The sequence below is a fragment of the Achroia grisella genome, unplaced genomic scaffold, assembly GCF_030625045.1.
Source record: "Achroia grisella isolate CSIRO2021 unplaced genomic scaffold, CSIRO_AGI_Agris_v1 utg402, whole genome shotgun sequence".
NCBI lineage: Eukaryota > Metazoa > Arthropoda > Insecta > Lepidoptera > Pyralidae > Achroia > Achroia grisella.
The window spans coordinates 3428502-3450292 of NW_026712841.1; the positions used below are offsets into that span (position 1 = coordinate 3428502).

At 40.8% G+C, this 21791-nt stretch overlaps 1 protein-coding gene across 1 annotated transcript; it reads left to right on the plus strand.

Moving 5' to 3' along the window:
- The first annotated feature begins 436 nt into the window (after positions 1–436).
- LOC131844321 (mediator of RNA polymerase II transcription subunit 14) lies at positions 437–21667 on the plus strand. Its single transcript, XM_059193175.1, has 24 exons — positions 437–703; positions 1309–1536; positions 1995–2199; positions 2496–2628; positions 3492–3726; positions 4184–4397; positions 4825–5042; positions 5437–5596; positions 6980–7120; positions 9213–9351; positions 9469–9617; positions 10418–10658; positions 10847–10984; positions 11640–11844; positions 12476–12635; positions 12857–12997; positions 13089–13182; positions 13844–13941; positions 16387–16648; positions 18070–18311; positions 18766–18927; positions 19530–19787; positions 20278–20408; positions 21086–21667. The coding sequence occupies exons 1-24, from the start codon at positions 567–569 to the stop codon at positions 21204–21206; spliced, it is 4212 nt and encodes a 1403-aa protein (XP_059049158.1). The 5' UTR covers positions 437–566; the 3' UTR covers positions 21207–21667.
- The last annotated feature ends 124 nt before the right edge of the window (positions 21668–21791 follow it).

Below are 21791 nucleotides of genomic sequence, written 5' to 3' on the forward strand. Positions count from 1 at the left end.
TTGTAAAGTAAAGGCACCTAATTTAAAGTTAAGTTAAATTTCGCTTTAAATTGAATACCCAAAATCTTAAATAAATAAAAACTTAAATGATTGTTGTAGCAAGTAGTTCATTACAGAGGAATAACAGTAGCAGTAGCAGTAGTATATTTTATCCACAAATTGATATGCAAAGGTACGAGATAACAAATAACTTGCACAGATCAGACCACAGAACACCAATATCCTAGCAGACAGACTTAAGATTATAGTAGTCAAGCGTCTATACTGTCATCGTCACATTACATTCTTTATCGTATTCTATTTGTCTGATCTGTGATTGTACTGTGACTGTGCTCTTGAATAGTGTATTATTTTTTACTATGTATCTTGAAATAACCAATTAAATTAATTTTTACATAAGAAATAATCATGTATAACAAGAATACACGAAATTTAACATATGAGAATTAATTTTTTCAGTTATCCATTTAAAATGTGAACCATATTTTTCATTAGCATTAGTATTGTTTAATACTGTACTTTATTCAATTTTTATAAATCGTCTACATAAATAATTCTCATCTATCATGGTGCCAGTTGCTATTGAAGGCTGCACCCAGGGTGCTGAAGGAGGTGGTGCTCGTGGTGGTTCAATTTCTTTGGCTTTGTTGATAGATTTTATTGTGCAAAGAACTTACGATGAACTAACTGTACTGGCAGAACTGTAAGTATATTTGCTTTTATTTGTTTTTTTTTTATATTGTGATAATACAATATTTTGAGAACGTTAATACCTAGTTTACTATCCCGACTAATTTGCAACAGTCTTGAATTGTAATATGGCCTACACAAAACAGTAATATATACTTACTAGCTTTTGCCCGCGGCTGCGCTCGCGTTAAGAAGTATTATTATTAGATATAGTTTTTGCGGCTTTACAGTAGTTTCATACAAACTTTCATTACCTATTTTATCCCCTTAGGGGTGGAATTTATCAAATTCCTTTCTTAGCGGATGCCTACATCATAACATCTACCTGCATGCCAAATTTCAGCCTGATCCATCCAGTGGTTTGGGCTGTGCATTGATAGATCACTATGTCAGTCACCTTTGAGTTATATATATTTAGATATATATGTCATATTATACTTCTGATGGACTCTGGTAATGTCCACCTGCCATATCATATTAAATTATATTGAAATGCCAAGTGTTACATTCAGCATAATGTCCATAGTTGAAGCTTCCAACTATCCAATCTGTTATGACAGTTGTAAAAGTGTTTTAATTGAATAATAATTTAGTAATAAACTTATTCCTCTTTTACAGATTACCCCGCAAAACGGACATGGAGCGTAAAATTGAGATATATAAATTCAGTGCTCGTACACGACAATTGTTTGTACGTTTGTTGGCTCTTGTTAAATGGGCCAGCAGTGCTACTAAAGTGGATCGCTCTGCTCATATTATGGCTTTTTTAGACAAACAAGCTTTGCTATTTGTAGAAACAGCAGATGTCTTAGCCCGTGTAGCTAGAGAAACACTTGTACATGCCAGGTAATTAATCGCAATAGTTAAAGTGCATTTTTTCTTACATAAACCTATCATACAAGAAGGAAGGATAAAACATTTGATTTTTCTTAAGAATACCTATTGTTTATTCAGGACCTATACACTAACTTATTTTTTGATGCCTATAAATACCATCATATTTGTCATTCTAAATAAAAGTTTATATTCTGTGTTTTATTAAGTTTGATTGTTTTAAGTTATTTTGTTATAAAATTTAATTTATTATTTTTGATTTAAATTTTATAACAAATGATTTAAAATATTACTTTCATATTATAAACCTTTGTAATGTATTCAAAAAAAGTCTAGTATTTTTCACTAAAGCTTTAATCTTTCTCAAGCATGGTTGATTACATCCCTATTAGTAAACATTTTTACAATTCAATGGTTATACACCAAAATAATAAAAGTGATCTGTTGTTTAAAGTAGAAATGTTCAACAGGTTGCCTACATTCCACATGGCAGCTGCTGTGGAGGTCCTTACCTTAGGCACCTACAGCAGACTGCCCGCTGTGATTCGCGAGCGACTAGTGCCACCTCCGCCGTTAACACCGGGCGAACGGCGGTCTACGTTACGTGCGCTGGCGCATATCGTACGACAACGCCTCACCACTGCTTCTCTACCAAGTGATGTTAGAAATTTGAAGGTAACAAAATAAAATCTTCAAGCATCTTGTGACTTAGTTATTTACTATCCCAACTTATATATCTCGAAAAGTAATTGAGTATTTTATAAGCAACTCTCCTCAGAGTTTTATTCTTCTGTTATCTATCTGTCTATTATATTCACAATCTGAATCACACTAAAAATAACTATTTATTTTGTTAAGTACCTTATAAAAATTATATTAGAACTAAAACCTACTTGAAATTTCTTGAAATGAATATTTCGGTTAAGTATACTTATACACACTATAATGTATCATCTACATTTTTTTTGTAGGTAGAAAATGGCCGTGCGACTTTTACAGTTGGACAAGAATTCAGTGTTTCTTTAACAGTAATGGGAGATGCACCAAACTTACCTTGGCGTCTCCTTGATATTGCGATTCTCATTCAGGATAATGAAACTGGAGGTAAAATTTTTTTTTTTTTTATACCACGTAGGTGGCAAGCAAGTATACGGCCCATCTGATGGTAAACGGTTACCGCAGCCTATGGACGCCTGAAACACCAGGGTCACATACGCGTTGCCGACCCTTAAGAAATGTTAATATACCCTTCTTGAAAAACCCCATGCTATAGTCTCTCGAGAAAACCTGTACAGGTTCATTCCACAATCTAAGTGTACGCGGGAGGAAGCTCCTCTGAAACCGCACTGTCCGAGACCACTTAGGTTCCAGCGTGTGGGGATGAATTCCCTGTCGATGGCGAACGGTGCGATGGTAAAAGGTAGCCGCAGGCATCATGTCAAATAATTCATCAGAACACAGTCCATTGTATATACGGTAGAACACACAAAGCGATGCGAAGTCTCGCCTCAAGCTAAGTGGTTTGATACTGTTTGAGAGATGGGGATCATCGACAATTCTCATAGGACGTCTCTGAACCGAGTCAAAAGGACCGAGCTGGTATCCAGGTGCTCCTGCCCAAAGATGAGAGCAGTACTCCATGTGCGGCCGAACCTGCGACTTGTACAAGAGAAGTCTCTGATCCGCAGTGAAGTACCGCCTCGCTCTATTTAGCACACCGAGCTTGACCTTTTCTTCGAGGTGACTACGGAACTCAACTGTGCTAGAGATGTCGACACCGAGAATCCTAATACTCTTAGAGATGGAAATGGACGTGTTCTGGAATTGCGGAGCCACAGCAAAAGGGGTTTTCTTAGCGGAGAACGCGCAGGCTTGTGTCTTGGTAGTAATATTAAGTAACTGTAACCTTTAATAAGTGTTAATATTAATTAATTGTGAAATAAATTGTAACTTATATATGTTTTCAGAGGGCAAACCATTGGTGCACACTTCACAACTGGCGTGGTTACGTGGTGTGGCTCAAGCTCGACTCGCAGCCGCAGGTCTCGGTGGAGCGCTTACAGCTTTGAGATATTTTTGTCGATCTCTTTCACTGGAATTGCTGTACACGCAAACACTTAGATTATGTCGAGACCGCCTGTCGCGGCATTTACAAGTCGACAAATATATACCTGGACATAAACTGCAAGTTTCTTATTGGAGGTAAGAATAAAATAATGACTCCCAAGTGACTGTTCCTCTAATCTATGTTTATTGTTGAGACTAATTCCACTATTAATATGCTAGTACCGTTACTCTCTACAAGAGGATTTATTCATTAGCCCATTAGTGTTACGCTTATCAAGTAGCTTGAAAATAGTAGTGACATACCAAGTGGTAATAAAATAAGAATATATCTATACTATATTGATCTATACCAATAAATAAATATGAAGTATGTATGTTTTTAATTTAAATTATATTATTATTATATATTCGGTACTTTCATTAAAAAAATTGTCTGTCTGTCTATTTGTTGTTGCTAATATCTGAAACGGCTGGACAGATTTTCACTGAAAAATAGCTTAGGAACATTATTTTAAAAATGTCACGCGGGCTAAGTCGCTGGTAACCACTTTGTCAGTTTTGTAAAAGTAAAATAATATTTTATGTATGGTAGAGAGTTGGGTTGCGAACTTGGGTATCGTCTGATCATCGGCGCGGAAGGCGAGTCGCTGTGCGTGTGGCACGTGCCCGCGCTGGCTGGCGGCGAACGTGTTGCTACCGCTCTCACGCCGCACGCGCCCTCCATGGAGCGGCTGCTCGCGCACACCGTGCACGTGCGCTCGCGTCAGAGGCTCAACGACCTCAAGGTGCTACTCACCGATCTCGGGGTGAGTATATGCACGTGATATTTTTATAACACATTTCCACCAAAATAAACAATTATTCCACTACATGTATTTCCGGTACACCAAAAATCAGTGTATTATACCATTTCCTAAGTATTTGTAGTCTCGAACATACTCTCGTAAAATATAACTACATTTATATTTATAGCTCTAATTGAAATTATTCTAACAATATCTATGGTCTATTTTTTACTGTTATGGCATGCCACAACAAGAGTACATCAATACATTAACCGTTTTTTATGCTACGATGGTTGCAAACAAGCATAACTCCCATCTGAAAATAAACGGTTACCCATAGCCTATGAACGTCTGAAACAGCTGGGGTGTCACGTGCGCGTTGCCATTGGGTAACGTCGGCTACTGATGTCGTAAAAGTGATGGTGTAAGTGTTGGTGGCGGCGCGCAGGTGGAGTGCAGCGTGGGCGGGTGGCCGTGCGTGCTGGCGTGCTCGGCGCTGTGGCCGTGCCTGCGCGCGGAGCAGCTGCTGGTGTCGGCGGGCGCGCACGCGGGCCGGCTGCGCGCGCGCGTGCCCGCCTACCCGCACGCGCCGCGCATGCAGGACCTGGCCGCCGCGCTCGCGCTCTCCAACGTGCCGCAGATCAAGGCGCTGCTCACGCAGCTCAGGTGCGCGCTCCTCACCACCGCCTCGTCTCAAATATAAGGCTGTCCTACATATCAATTGAAACATTAAATATTTAAATTTACTTATTTGTGCTACTTAACTGTTTAACCCTGACGTATTTTTTTAATTTGAAAGAAAATGCTAAAACTCCAATTGTTATTGGTGTATTAGTTTTTACAAATACAGGGGATAGAGATATAAGTTAATGGAATAATAAATTTATTATTAATGGAATGGTGTAGTTCATATTTTTCTCATTGTATAGTCAATGTCATTTTGTACCTAGACATATTTATTTTTTTAATAACAAGCAAACAAATTGTTTTAATTACAAAATTCACAAATACATATTTAGGAAATTATAAATATAGTTAGGAAAATATTGACTGTTAACAGATTTTGGTTGGTGGCGCGGCGATGCGAAAAAACGTTGCAGCATCTCCCTGCTAGTGCATGTGAGCACCTTCCGTTTCTACATGGTCCTGAGCATCCACTGAACAAACTGTCTCCTGACCGGCTCTATGTGACCTTGCATCGACACACTGATCATATACTTGTAAGTTACAAAAAAATACTCCACTTGTATTTAAAGATAATTGCTACTCTTTCTATAACGTAGATTTATAAAGATATATGTTGTATTTCCCATTGTCGTCTACTAATGGCTATTAAAAGCAAAAAATGAATTCTCAAATAATGATCTTTGTCACATTTTTACAAATGATCCTTAATTAATGTTAGGTATAAGTGTGAGGAAGTACATAAAGATGTATATTTGTATATGTACTTCATCACACTTATAACATTTATATATTATACTATTAAGTAAGTGACTATATACCATCTATTTTAATTTATTTGGTACGCCACGCTGTACCCTGCAAAAGGCTGTACAACCGAGCATCCTTGAGAAAAGAATAGAATAGAAAATCATTTATTCAAATAAACTTAATTTAAGCACTTTTGAATAGTCATAACAATTTGTTTTTTATCTACCACTCGTTCGGAAAGCTGTCTCATCACAAGAAGAACGAGCAAGAAACTTGTGTGTTGCTCTTTTAAATAATCCTTGTAAGTTTACATTTACAAGTCGAAACGTGTGAATACAAACTACCAACAAGCACTAATTTTTTGGGTCAAATATAAATATGCAATAAGATTAAATCAGTCGTAGTGATAAGAGCAGACCAGTACCCTACCCTACAAGCAGCACTCGTTCACGAGTATGACGGATGAGCCAGCCATCACTGCGCTCGACCATATTTTAGGGAGCCCAATGACCCGGCCCACCACGCCGCCACATGTCTGGACATTTTAGTGAGCATGACTACTCATTCCACACGACCTCGTCACAGCTACAAAAATTACTATATGGTAGTTACAGTATTCGCACTTTACAGGAGAATGCATGCGGCAATCAATACAAAAGCCGCTACGCTATCATATATCAAGAAAGCAGTATGAAAAACAAATTATAACGTTGTCCGCAAATAAACTTATTCCTGCTAAATATTGCTATCATCTATAAATTCATGTATCTTATAATAGTCTTTTTTATATAACATTTGTTTAATATAAAATTGAATTACCTCTCTGTAAGATTTAGCGTAGACTCTGGCAGTTTATTATAGAATCTTACGCAATTACCATAAAATGAATTACTAACTTTGTATAGACGGCATTTAGGTAAAATTAACTTATTTTTATTGCGTAAGTTTCTACTTGTACAAATGGCATTGTCTATTTTTTCATAGTCCTGTCCATCCACTTCTCTGTTTCTGTTGTGTTCATTCATTCATAATTTAAGAGCTATGCTCTTGTCGGTGGAGCTCTTGCCACTTTCCGCGATCTTCCATCATGCTCTTTAATTCTTGATACGACACGACTCCCATTTTGTCCTTGTTTTGTTGTTGTGTTCAAAATTTCTTTCACATAACAGATTGTGGAGATGAAGGAAGTGGCTGCGGGTAGCACTGCTACAACGAGCAACAGCGCCAACAGTGGCAGTGCGTGCTCGGTGGCACTCTCGTTCCACCTAGCTGGTGCGCGCCGCTGTACGCCCGATGAGTGTGAAGACGAGGTATGCAATATTTTTTTTTTTTATAACACAGGGGACAAACGAGCATGCGGCTCACCTGATGGTAAGTGATTACCGCCGCCCATGAGCACCCGCAGCACCAGGGGAATTGCAAGTACGTTGTCGGCCTTTTAAAAAGGAATAAGCTCTTTTCTTGAAGGTTTCAATATCGTATCGGTTCGGAAATACCATTGCTGGAAGGTGATTCCATAAAGTGGTTGTGCGAGAAAAAGTTTCTAGAAAACCGCACTGTGGAAGACCGCCATTCATCCAGATGATCAGGATGGTATTTCAGTTTCTGGCGGGTGGTACGGTGGTGAAACTCAGCAGCTGGTATTAATCCGAACAATTCCTCAGAACACTCCTCGTGATATATGCGGTAGAAAATGCACAGAGATGCAATATCAGGCCGCAAAGCCCATGGGTCGAGTCTGTCACATAGACGTTGATTACCAATGATTCTGGCTGCTCGGTTCTGAATGCGGTCAAATGGAAGTAGCTGGTATTGTGATGCTCCCGCCCAGAGGTGAGAACAGTATTCCATGTGCGGCCGGATCTGCGCCTTGTATAATTGCAAGGATGGGCCGCCGTGAAATACCGTCCCACTCTACTGAGCACACCAAGCTTTTTTGAGGCTATTATTTTTTAGGCTTTAGCCTTGTCCTCCAAATGACCGCAAAACTGAACGTCACTGGATATATACTGCTACATATTAGCATGGCCGCTGTACAAGGCATCTCCGGTACTGTCATCCGCATAGCAATGAATATTGTTGATTTATAACATGTCATTGATATGCAGAAGGAACAGAGTCGGAGACAGCACACAGCCTTGTGGAACACCAGCATTCACAGAGTGTGGCTCGGAGCAAGCACCATCGACAACGATCTTGATGCTCCGATCAGCGAGAAAGCTGGTGAGGTGATGGCTATGGGCCTATAGTTAGCTGGATCTGAGCGATCTCCCTTCTTAGGGATCGGATGAACCAAAACCGTCTTCCAAAGTTTCGGGACTACACCTGTAGAGTAGCAGTACCGGAAAAGACGCGTTAGTACCGGAGCCAATTCAGGTGCACACGTCCTGAGCACAATAGCAGGAATACCGTCAGGCCCACTCGACTTGTGGATATCAAGGGAGAAAAGAGACTTACATACTAGCTTTTGGGTAAATTTTACCTATGGCATAAAAGTCTCACACCGCGAGATGACCGGCGGTGATTGCTCCCTATCGTCCAGTGTCGAGTTGGATGCAAAAAGAGACCCAAGGAGATCGGCCTTCTCTTTATACAATATGAGAAAAAGAAAGATGGACATCATTTCGTATATGGTCCACCCGATGAAAAATGTTTAGTCACAGCACTTACCTCTTTAGTATAAACAATAAGAGATTGTTATGATGAATCTAGAACAGTATAAGTTAGTTATTTTACATAGAATTTTTATAAAGAAATAGCTGTTCCCGCGACTTCGCCTGCGTGGAATTAACTTTATTTTTCTAAAATAAAAGTAGCCTAACTTATTCCTTATGACATCAGAAACCTGCTAATAAAGCTCCCGTCAAAATTGGTCCCGCCATTTCAGAGATTAGCTGGAACAAACAGACAGACAGACAAAAATTGTAAATAATGTTATTTTGGTGTATATACCGTATTTATATTCATATGCATGTAGTAAAAAACGATTATTTCAATATTACAAACAGACACTCCTATTTTATGTATAGACGTACATGATCTACATACTAGACGTTGCTGTGCTGAAAGTAGACAGCGATATTATTTCGTTTTGTAACTTTTAGTTTTCTGTAAATAAATACTTTTTTGGTTCAACAATCCAACATCACTGGTTGTTTTATTAATTAACACCAAAGCATGCTGTGGTAGTCCAGATTTTAGGGTTGTACAAGAACAAAGCAGGCACAATGTACTAATTATGTTTCAGTCGCACTAATCGTACATTACACTTGTGCAATACTGATAATCATTAATAAATAGTACAATGTGATCTATGACTAATGGACACAATAGATGATTTATGAATGATTACTAATTGACATTGAATTCTAAAAATATTAAATTAATAAAATAACATTCCAGTCATCTGCAACGGCGGCAGCGGCAGTGGCTGCAGCTGGCACTCCGAGTACTGCGCGAGCGTTCCTCAAGTTGCATTCTCTCGTTGAACTGGATACGTTCACTCTCACGCACGGACCCTTCACTCCCCTGGATACACCTGGTAGGTATTTTAAAGCCTTGCGTCAAACATTGCTTGAACATGTATTGCACGCGTTCCAGCTCCCGTTTTGGGCGAAGCTCATTCAGCTATTCATATTGTATCGGTTGGTTTCGGTAGGCATGCAGCCGGGTAAGCGCAAGTTGTGTGGAAGTTCGTCGAGTGCGCGCGCGGTTCGCGTGCGTCAGCCGGCGTACTTCCTGCCCGAGCTTGCCCACGTGGTCGCCGCTGCTGACGAGCGCGTTCCCTTCGTCAATCTCGCTCAAGAGGTATGATATTTGAGTTTTTGTATTATTTTGCTACCTTCCTACATGACTTTATTATATAATTTGTATATATATATATATACAAAATAGAGATTTCTTATTATATTTTTTTATAGTATGTACTGATATTTCGATTTGAAATAACAGTAAATATAGTGAACAAAAAGCAAAATTTACTTAAAATTTTACAATTATATATGTTTTAAAATTGTATAAACACACCAAGCGTATACAAATAACTAAATTCTAAAGTATTTTGAGGAATCCTATATTTGCTAATTGGTATCTAGTCCACACTAAGCAGAACTTGTACTATGTGTATTAAACAAATGATCGAAATGCTTAAATTTTTTTAGAAGTACATAATATATATGTATAATATAATATACCAATAGATATAATCATAGTTATGAATGCAAATGTTCACATCGTTCGAGGAATCTATCCCGCGACCACTGAAAGTAATGTGTTGAGCTATTCTGCTAGACCGGGACTGTGTCCAATGGGTGGGCTATTCCCTACTAGTAACAATAATGTTATCGGTGTGATGTGTGGGTGGCAGCTTGCGGCGCGCGGCGTGTCGCACGGCGGCGTGCAGTCAAAGTGTAGCGGCGCTTATACTATTATTCTCGCATGAGCGTACGTGTATTATTATTAGCGCGTGAAAGAGCGTGTGCATTTTTTTGGTCCTTCAAATATTAAACCAGTGTAAAATCAGAAGCATCATCAATTTATCATCAACAAGCATAGGAACAACCCGTATCGTTGTTTCGGTAGTGATATCTGTGTGATGTGTGTGGTAGCTGGCGGCGCGCGGCGTGACGCACGGCGGCGTGCAGCCGGAGTGGAGCGGCGCGGCGCTGGGCATGCGCGCGGTGGCGCTGCCGCGGCCGGCCGGCGCCGCGCCCGCCGCGCACGCCGCGCTGCGCGCGAGGCTGCTCGCCGCCACCGTGCGCCTCACCACCAAGAACCAGGCGCGCGTCTGGACCGCAGAGATCGTTTTCCACGGCTCGCCGGTGCGCACGCCCAACCCCAAGGAGCAAGGTAACACTAGCGAGCTAATGTAATGTAATATGGACTCTATTAAATATGGATCTCTCTTTATGTTATGTAATTTAATATATATCTAGTATAATATGTTTCTATTTTCTATATTATATATTAGATCTGCACGATGAGGATCGTCGGAATCATAATCCGGTATATACAATATATTATATGTGACTTGGTAGGCGAACGCCGCTGCGTATACCTGCAGTACGAGCTGGGCACGGATGCTGGCCGCACCGCCGACGCGTTCCTGGCCGACTGGGCCGCCATCGTGCACCTGCACACGTTACTGCATGATTTCATGCAGCGACCAGCACAAGGTACGTACCATACCTTAGATTATACTGGTGATTCTCAGCCTTGTAATTATTATTTATTTGTAATACAATAATAAAAATTAAGAGATTAATTACAAGTTATAGACCTAAAACTTGGCGGACAACAGACTTTTAGAATATCGTGGCACACAAAATTGCCGCGGCACAGTGGTTGAGATTCACACCTTTCGACGAATAGAATTGACAAGACAATCCAAATAGACATAGAAATAGACAAACCAAATTTCGCAATTTAGGTAAATTTGCACTAAAAATTCTTTAGTAATGCTATTGTTATTGACACACAAAATTTTTGAACGCGTTATAGTGCCAAATTTCGCCTCAAAAGTAGACATAGTTATGTACAAAGTGATTGCACGGTTTGTTTAAATTGAAATTTTATTTCACTTGGGGAATTTTGGTCACTTTCATGTATACTTATATATACTAAATTGGCTTTTGGTAGATCATTGATGATGATAAGGGAAACATGAGCTCAGGTCAGTTTTACCAGGAATTAATCACGGTGGTTTCCAGGGGTAACTGTGTGTAAGGCAAACTGAATCGCGTTTAGACATTGCTAGTAATTGGTTCAATAGTCAACATTACTGGCAAACCCCAGTACCCCCAGTACTATATTTTGTGTGTGTACTTACAGAGCGCGAGACGCTGTGGCAGGGCGTGTGCATCCGGTCGTATACGTACCGCTCGCTGGTGCTGGGGTTCGGTCCGTCGCAGCGCGCCACCGCCGTGCTGCAGTGGAGCGCGGCCGCCCAGCGGTACACGCTCGCCACGCCCGCACACCAGCCCGCCGCCAACGCGCACCACCTCCTGCACCACCACCTCGACCACTACATCAACTGGTAGGACTGCCACCACTACTATCTTCGTATCGTGTGAATGAGCCGTACCATTGTGAATCGCCTCCACAGTGTTATGGCTTAGATACACGCGACGGATACACTGTCGTTAGAGATCGGTTCCGCATTGATTCGAAGCAACTGCACCTTTGCCTCAATCACATCAAATAGTCAGACTGCAACCACTACTCCGTATCGTGTGAATGAGCCCTAACATTGTGAAGGCGTTTCACAATTCCAACTGCATCTTCCCTTAGACCACTACACCGTAGACCAGTAAATTTTATTAAGAACGTACAGTAATAATAACTCGACACAGCTCATACTACACTATCTAGCCCCAAGCTATGCAGTGCTTATATTATGGGTATAACTGATGTATATACTTATTTTTTTTTGTTAATACATATATAATGCAATCTATTCCCCTATGGGGTGCTGCATGTACTTTTATTATGTACTATGTAGCAGTATAAAGGTCTTTTGCTAGTAATGCGCTTGTATTATATCGCAACTGAACATATTTTTATATAAAAGTCTGTCCTGGATCGAATTTTAAACTTGAGAACTTGAAATTACGTTGACTGTCTCTTCTTGGCCGAATACGAAACTTGTGGTATCGTTGTCTGCGTAGGCACAAGGATCTGATGTCGTTGGGCGTGGTGCTGCGCGAGACGTACGCACCGCTGCTGGCTCTGAGTCGGTTGCCGGCGCTGCCGCAGCTTGGCCTCCATCACGTGCGCACGCTCATGCCCACGCCCACCTTCACGTTGCTTGCGCACTCATGGCGGAAGGTAATTGATCATTTTCTTATATATAGAATAGAATTGACTAGACTAAATTAAAAGCCTAAATTTGCGTAGTTGTATCTTTTCCCTATATTAAGTAAAAGTGTATTTGGGATTGTTCCATTGAGTAGTTTTTTAGGAACTAACAGATTTTTTACAATAGAGATTGTATATAATAAATATATTTTATCTAGGGTAATGTACTGATATGAGCGTTTATATTTCAGATTCGAATAATCTATGCCGGCGCATATTCCCTGGAAGTTGGTATCCGCGGCGGCGGTGTGGTCACCATACGAGACGGCTCCTACTCGAAGTTTGATCGTAACACTGTCGTTGACGAATTCGCTCCTGCGCAAGGTCTTAAGGTAACGTAATATTTGAATAGTAATATGTTTTATATTTTATCTTAGATCTTTCCTTTTTACACTACTGAATTTCATTTATGTTTTATTTCAGACATTTTTGTCAAGATATGTCGAGGAGACCTTAAGTACAAGATTATTAGCCGAAGATGATAATCCTCCATCGCCGATGTCACCAATGCCACCAGGTAATATTTAAATTAAATAATTAAACAATACAATCATTCGCTTACTAATTTTTGTACTTGAAAATTATATCATTTAAATTTTATTTCTTATTGTGATATTTATACTTCGTTTTTGTATACATATTTTATCTCTTTCCCTCCTATAACCAATATGCTAACCTAAATACATATATTTAAACCTTTGAAGGTATGTGTAGTGTTCAGTTTATGATGTACTAGTACTGACTGCGCAACTTGGTCTGCATCACACTTACTTGACAATTATCATTATATTATGCCTATTATTTTTTTAAATATGGCCTATGTCTTTTTCTGATGTAGAAGCAATTTTACTTTTCATTAAAATCCGTTCAGTAGTTTATGCCTGAAAGAGTAACAAATATCCATCTATAGTCATAAAGCGTCGTGTTTATAATATTCGTAAGTTAAGATAATTAAATGAATGAATAAAAAACTCTCTATTGTTCCTCCCACAGAGAGAAAATTACAATTATATAAATTGACATGTATACCTAATATAAAAAAAACAACATAATTACGATTTAGAGGTAACATTATCCGTATTAATAGAAGGCATTATCCACTAAATAGCTATTTCTTCAAGTTGTTTTGTTCCATTGTTGTTGTTTTATAACGTAGTATGTGTATGCGTGTTGTACAGGTGGGCTGCGGTTCCCCGCGCCGATGACGCCGCCGCAGCCGCACACGCCGCACTCGGCGCCGCTCACGCCGCACCCCGCCTCGCCCGCGCAGCACCAGGTCCACAACACTATATTTCATTCTAATATTACTTATTACGCACATCATCCCAAAATGTGAAATATACAAAGTTCAATTTACATTATTATTATAGTCTTTATTATTAATATGAAAATCAATACAGACCACGCAGTCAACGTTGATTTCAATTCTGTTAATATTAAACTATTGTAATAATTCTGGACAATCCACAAAACGCCACTTAGTCTCAAGCTAAGCAAAGCTTTTATTATGGGTACTACACGACTGATTTAAATACATGTTTTTTTATGTATACATAAATAATATACATAGAAAACAACCAGATAGGTCTACCTGTTTGGTTGTTTCTAAACAATCATGCACATGACTACAAATGTTTGTACCGTACAAGGAACCTAACTCGCGACTTGTAAAGCTGTTTACTAAAATGCTACACCACCGAGGTCGTCAAATTTATTCTTATATTTTATATTTTTAAAATGCGATTTTAGCATCCTTTTAGTCAATTTGATCAGACAAATGCCTAGATTAATTTAGTCCCACAACACACACCAGAATGCATATTTTCTATCTAACATTATGGTCCGGCTTTTAGATATTTCTTAATTATTATGACATAAGTTCTCTAAAACCTTTTGTTAAAAGACGAAGACATAAAAACACGTTGGAAGGTATATTTTGAAAAACTTATGAATGAAGAGAATCTGTGGGATGATCCTACAAAAGATGTCTCGGTAAACATCGGTGTAGTAAATGAGATTGGTATGGATGAAGTAAGGAAAGCAGTGAAAAGTATGAAGAATGGGAAAGCTGTTGGGCCAGATGGCATACCAGCAGAAGTCTGGAAATTATTAGGAGAAGATGGATGCAAGTGGTTAGCTTTATTCTTTAATAAATTATTGCAGAAAGTGGCGATCCCTAAGGAATGTAATAATTATCGAGGAATAAAGCTCATGTCTCACAGTATGAAAGTATGGGAGAAAGTGATAGAGAAGCGATTGCGTGATGAGACTAGTATCACCCAAAACCAGTTTGGATTTATGCCAGGCCGAAGTACCACAGATGCCATATTTGCACTGCGCCAGCTGTGTGAAAAATACAGACGTGCTCACAAGAACTTGCACATGGTGTTTGTGGACCTGGAAAAGGCGTACGATAAAGTACCCAGACCGGTTTTGTGGTGGGCCCTGAAAGATAGAGGAGTGCCAGTGAAGTATGTGGAGTTGATTCGTGCTATGTACAGTCAACCTCGTACATACGTTCGGTCGGCCGCGGGAAATACCAGCGACTTCAGTGTAGCTGTAGGCTTGCATCAGGGATCGGCTTTAAGTCCGTACTTCTTTTTGTTGATAATGGATGCCTTGACGTCGGAGATACAAGAAGAGGCACCCTGGTGCATGCTATTTGCAGATGACATTGTGCTCGTTGGTGAGGAGGGAGCTGAGATACAGAGTAGATTGGCGATGTGGCAGCAAAAGCTGGAAAGTGGTGGCTTAAAGATTAGTAATTCCAAAACGGAATATATGTTTTGCGACTTTGGCGGTCTTTCTGGCTCTGCAGCCATATCACTAAATGGAGCTCCATTGCCGATCTGCTCCGGTATTTAGGTTCACTCCTCCAAAGCAATGGCGAATTAGACCGAACCATAAAGCACAGGATTAACTCAGGTTGGATGAAGTGGCGGCAGGTTACGGCGACGACGTGCGACTCACGAGTTCCCCTTAAACTTAAAGCCAAAATTTACAAGACCATGATCCGGCCTGCTATTTTGTATGGATCAGAGTGCTGGTCCATAAAGGCGACGGATGAGAGACGACTGCATGCAACTGAAATGCGAATGTTGAGATGGATGTGTGGTGTGACGAGGATAGACAAGATAAAGAATGAATACATCAGAGGAAGTATGAAAGTGGCACCGATGTCAAAGAGGTTAAAGAGTAATCGTCTATCGTGGTATGGGTATGTAATGCGTAGGAATGAAGATCATATCCTAAGGACGGTGTTACATATGAATGTGGATGGTTATAAGGGTAGAGGAAGACCGAAAAAGAGATGGATGGACTGTGTGAAAGATGATATGGTGAGAAAGGGAGTAAATAACGGAATGACTGCGAACAGAGATGAATGGAAGAGAAAAACATATTACGCCGACCCCAAATGAATGGGATAAGGAAGAAGCAGATGATGAAGTTCTCTAAAAACTGTTGATCATGTGAATCAATTTTTTATTTTCATCCTAAGACATTATATACTTGTTTGCTATCTGTTGGAGTAAAACTTCTTTTAAGTTGAGCAATTTATTTCATGGGTATTGAATGAGATTGTGTCGTCACACTAGACTATGTAACGCTCGCGCTATAATCAATGACGGGTTTTACATATACTTTTATTTGCATACTATGCCAAACTACATTATAGAGTACATTATACAACTATTTTCATAATGTAAATTAGGGTTTACAGATGGGCGCCGGGTCGTTCAACCTGACGTCGCCCCCGGGTGCGAGCGGCGGCGCGGGCGTGGGCGTGGGCGGGGCGGGGGGCGCGGGCGCGGGGGTGTCTGCGTCGCCCGCGTCTCCGATGGCGCCGTCGCCGCTGGCCGCGCCCGCGGCGTCCCCGCACCCGCCCCCCACCTCGCCCTTCACCACGTGGCCCGCCTCGCCCTCTCTGCCACGCCCCTCGCCAGGTCACCACCCTTCACCAAGGCATCATCTCGATCACAAAGGTAAACATATTTATTTTATAATGCATCTTGGACTTTTCCAGACCTATTTTTTTATACTTTATGATGGTGCCAAACAAGCTAACGGCTCATCTGATTATAAACGATTACAGGGGTGTCGCGTCTACGTGTGCGTCGCCCACTTATAAAAGAGTTGTGATGACAAGATCGTCGGTTAGAGTAAACACCGAATTAGTTACCGCTAAAAAGAATCCATTTATCGTATCTCCTCAGTTTCAAGACACTGTCCTTGATGTGAAGCCAAATCTCGAGGTCCTTGGCGTTGATATATCCAGTGACGTTCAGTTTTGCGGTCATTTGGAGAACAAGGCTAAAATAGCCTCAAAAAAGCTTGGTGTGCTCAGTAGAGTGAGACGGTATTTCACGGCGGCTTGCAATTATACAAGGCGCAGATCCGGCCGTACATGGAATACTGTTCTCATCTCTGGGCGGGAGCACCACAATACCAGCTACTTCCATTTGACCGCATTCAGAACCGAGCAGCCAGAATCATTGATAATCAACGTCTATGTGACAGACTCGACCCATTGGCTTTGCGGCGTGATATTGCATCTCTGTGCATTTTCTACCGCATATATCACGGGGAGTGTTCTGAGGAATTGTTCGGATTAATACCAGCTGCTGAGTTTCACCACCGTACCACCCGTCAGAAACTGAAATCCATCCTGATCATCTGGATGAATGGCGTCTTCCACAGTGCGGTTTTCTAGAAACTTTTTGCCTCGCACAACCACATTGTGGAATCACCTTCCAGCAATGGTATTTCCGAACCGATACGATATTGAAACCTTCAAGAAAAGAGCTTATTCCTTTTTAAAAGGCCGACAACGTACTTGCAATTCCCTGGTGTTGCGGGTGCTCATGGGCGGCGGTAATCACTTACCATCACGTGAGCCGAATGCTCGTTTGTCCCGTGTTATAAAAAAAACACACACAGTAGGGTTGTAACTTATGTATTTTGAGTCTGACACGATGCTACTGTAACTTATACTTACCAAACCCTACGTGAATTATGTTCGTTACATAAAGTGACTTATCTATCTATTACGTGTTCTACTACTATATTGCAGAGACATACGAAAGATATAACAAAACATTGCTTTGTTCAAAGCAGCATAATCGATGAAAGAAAGGACCCAGACGGCTTACAGACGGCTACAATAGCGTAGCTTTTGAGGAAGATTTAGTTAGATTAATTGTTGAAATCGGTAAATGTTTACCGTTTTCAACAATCAATCTAACTAAATCTTCCTCAAAAGCTACTCTACTGATAGATGACAACCGCTATTTTGTTAATTAACGTCAATGTACCAACGAAAGCGACCGCTATTGTTATACTCTACTTTATAATATATCGATATATCTGGTGGTACAAATGAATGAATGGTATTTAACTGATGTAGGCGGCGCGAGCCAGGCGGGCGGCGCGGGAGGCGCGGGGTGCGCGGCGGGCGGGCGCGGCGGGCGCGCGTGGGCGGGCGCGAGCGCGACGCCGCTGGCCGTCAGCAAGCTGGAGGCGCTGTGCACGCCCGGCGACCCGCCGCCCGCCGCGCCGCCCGGCCCGCCGCTCGCGCCGCTGCAGCGGTTCCTCGCCTGCGTCTACATGAAGCGCACGCTGCAGCGATTCGTGCAGCAGGAGGACTATGTAAGTGTACATCAGTTTTTAAATGTTAAACCAACAACTAGGAGCGATTAAGAGCTAAGATAAGGCAGTGAAATTATAGGATAAGAGATGATTTTAATGCTCCGGAATGACATCGAGTGGATTTGTGAGCGTCACGTGACGAGTTGATGTCAGTGGTGAATAAAACGTCTTACTCAGTTGTCAGCATTTTCACCATTACTGTCCACTTTACATACTTTTAACAGTTTCATATTATGTTTATCTAAGATCTCTAAACGAATTTCAAAATAATGAATAATGCGTGTTTTCAACTATTATGTAATCATAATTTTCCGGCCTGAATCCCATTGAATTTGGTTCAATTGATTTTTGGCGCATTGGCCACTTTTGTGACGTATCCCTCTTTGGGAACTGGAGTTACAAATTGGTCCTTCCAAGTAACCGAATGTAATAAAACTTTTTGTGTTATTAACAGCTGACGATGGTCTCAGCGGACGCGACGAGCCTCGCCTTCCGTTGCGACAGCGCGGCGCTGTCTGCGCGCGTGTTTCTCAACCCGCAGCACATGCAGTCCTTACATTTACAGCTCACGCCACTACCCGATCTCAAAGAGCAATGGACTACTGATGATCTGCAGGTGAACATTGTATAGTATACATACATAATGATAAGTATTAAGGCCAAGGTTTATACACGGTGATAGGCGGTGATATCGTATATCACGTGTATTGTTTATGCCTTTACACGTACGCTCTTTTACGTGTGAATTTACTTTCTCGCAGGAAAGAATGTGCATGTAAATGTAGGCAAAGAGAACGAGATAGGCCGCGCGCGCGCTGCTATCTACAATTTCCGCATCCTACGATCGTGCATTCTTTAGCGCCTTTTTGTAATAATTAATCATCATTACAAAATAGCTAACAATCTAACTATGGAACAAAGACATAATTATAGAGGTGTTAATTAATTTATAAATCTTAAACGTCTTTATGGAAAATAAAATCTGTGGAGTAAAAATATAATTTTAAAACGTACTATCATGTGCTATCAGGAGCGCGGGAAACGCGCTCATGATAGCACATGAAAATACGTTTTTAAACGTGTAAAAGTAGTTAATGTCCATGTAACGTTACGCTTTCATCTTTATAGACTTTTTTGAATAGATTATTATGGAACGGTGCACCCGTCTATATGAAGAAAAGTGAATGTGTGGTACAATTGGGGTCGTGTGTCGGGCAGGTGATCGAGAAGTTCTTCGAGCAGCGCGTGGCGATAGCGCCGTACCGCGCGACGGCGCTGCAGGGGTGGGCGCGGGCGTGGGGCGCGCCGGGCGCGGCGCTGCCGTCGCTGGTGGCCCTGATGCGCGCCGAGCTGGCGCCGCCCGCGCCCGCGCTGTGGGCGCTGCAGTGGGCGCTGCGCATCCCGCCCGCCGCGCCGCAGATCGTGCCCGCCGGACAGCCCGCCGTGCTGCTCGCCAAGCACAAGATATTGTTCTTTGTCAGTACCACGCACCGTCTCGCGGTTACCTCATACTTTCATTCTTGTTATGTTATACTTGTAAGCGCAATAAACCCTCTGGGCGCTATGCTTCCCGCCCGCCGCGCCGTAGATTATACCTGTCCGATAGCTGGCGTGCAGCTCGCCAAACACAAGATGTTGTTCTTTGTCAGTACCATACATACCCATGCGGTTACTTCTTTTCTTTCTTGCTATATACATACACCAATTTGTATATAAGTGCAATTTTTTTTTCATATATTAAGCCCCAAAATTAAGGGCTATAAATTTAATATGTGTGTATATGTCTGTAGCAGTCACACCAGCTCCCACAGAGTTTGAAGTGGATTTTTTGTTTAAAAACTGACATGATCTAGAATTCTGGATTGTAATATGCTGCAATTTTATAGTGTTTTTTATTCAGGTGTACACAAACAAAATATTTTATAATTATTGTACTCGTGTATCATAATAAGCATTTTGTATACAGATTTGTTTAACACGAGGCGACACGCAGTTGGTACTGCCGCTCGTATACGACATGCAACTGAACGTGACACAGCTCGCTGACAAACGGGACTCTCAACCGCATCTGATCGCTGTCAGCTTGCATCTTAAACGGTAAGCACTTGAATTATTTATGTTTATTAATACAATATATAAAGCTGCATTACGGTGACTGACTCACTGCTTGTCTATTATTTGCATTAAACGAGAAATTACCATGATGATATTCCCCTCCTATTTAAACGGAGATCGAAATTACGAGGGCCTAAGCCGAATATCGGCTCGTAACGGTGGCCTCAGATAAAAGTTTAGTTAATCAGCTTCTGTCATTCTTCCTCCGGGATACATCAGTGTCGGATTAAAGTAGCGCGGGCATGTAAGAAATTTTTCCAGAGGCCCATGGTTAAGTTTAGATTTTTTGGGTGTAAAAACAATAACAAATAAGAAATCTTATAGACTATTGATTTAAAAAAAAATCTTAATTATGTTATATTATATTATTGTTATATTTTTTTTATTATGTTCAGGCACTTGTGATTGTGTAGGACCCCCAGCGTTGCCTACTCGCGTTACCACTAAGCTAATGCGTAATTATAGTAGATGTTTGATAATAAAAAAATAGCACAATATTTTTAATATATAAAAATTCTGTGATATTTTTTAAAAATAAAATGTATGATACTGACATTCTAGCAGACCTTTCATAACATTAAAATAGCTTTATAATTTGGAGGAAAAATTAAAACAAAACGTGTATGAAATTAATTGGTTGGTCTGTTGTTGTGGTTCAGTTTCAGCGAGTTCAACCAGTCGCACTCTGAGTGCACGCTGTGGCCGGCGGTGCGCGACCTGCTGACCAACTTCACGCTGCCGCAGGAGGCGCCGCAGCCGCCCGCGCCGCCGCCGCCCTAGCTCGCGCGACTCGCGCACCGAGCGCACTAGACCTGCACACGGACACCATTCATCGATTGAACATCGCTCATACTGAACTCTAACGATACGTGTTATTATATCGTAACAGTGGATTATTACATGTACATAAAATATTATGAATTCTTTAAGATTTAGTTTTAGAGATCGTTTGTATGTGTAGTCACATCGTAGTTCCGATACCCGCGTTGCACACGTAATCTCACTGCGTATAGAAGGAATATACTTCCTTGTCCCTATAGACTGGACTTTGACTAGTGTTGCTAAAACATCATGTGTAAATAAATGTATGATATGAATTTGTATTGGAATAAAACATCAGTAATTTAGATAAAATATCTAACGGTTAATACGAGGTGAATTATTCGTAGGTTATGTTATGTAATAAAAATCTTTTTTATAGTGAATTTATTATCTAGGAGTAAGTTTACGTATGTATTTAATAAAAGCTTTTTATATTTAACCTGTTTTTATTACTTAATCTTTAATGGGATTCTACTTTCTTAACCTCATCTATTAATGAATTTGACTTGAATGATATTCAAGTAAAAAATACTCGTATATTGT

Coding starts and splice junctions, on each gene's coding strand:
- LOC131844321 (XM_059193175.1), top strand. CDS start 567: ATGGTGCCAGTTGCTATTGAAGGCTGCACCCAGGGTGCTGAAGGAGGT. Junction 18,928..19,529: donor GGACTACTGATGATCTGCAG/GTGAACATTGTA, acceptor TGTGTCGGGCAG/GTGATCGAGAAGTTCTTCGA. Junction 20,409..21,085: donor GTCAGCTTGCATCTTAAACG/GTAAGCACTTGA, acceptor GTTGTGGTTCAG/TTTCAGCGAGTTCAACCAGT.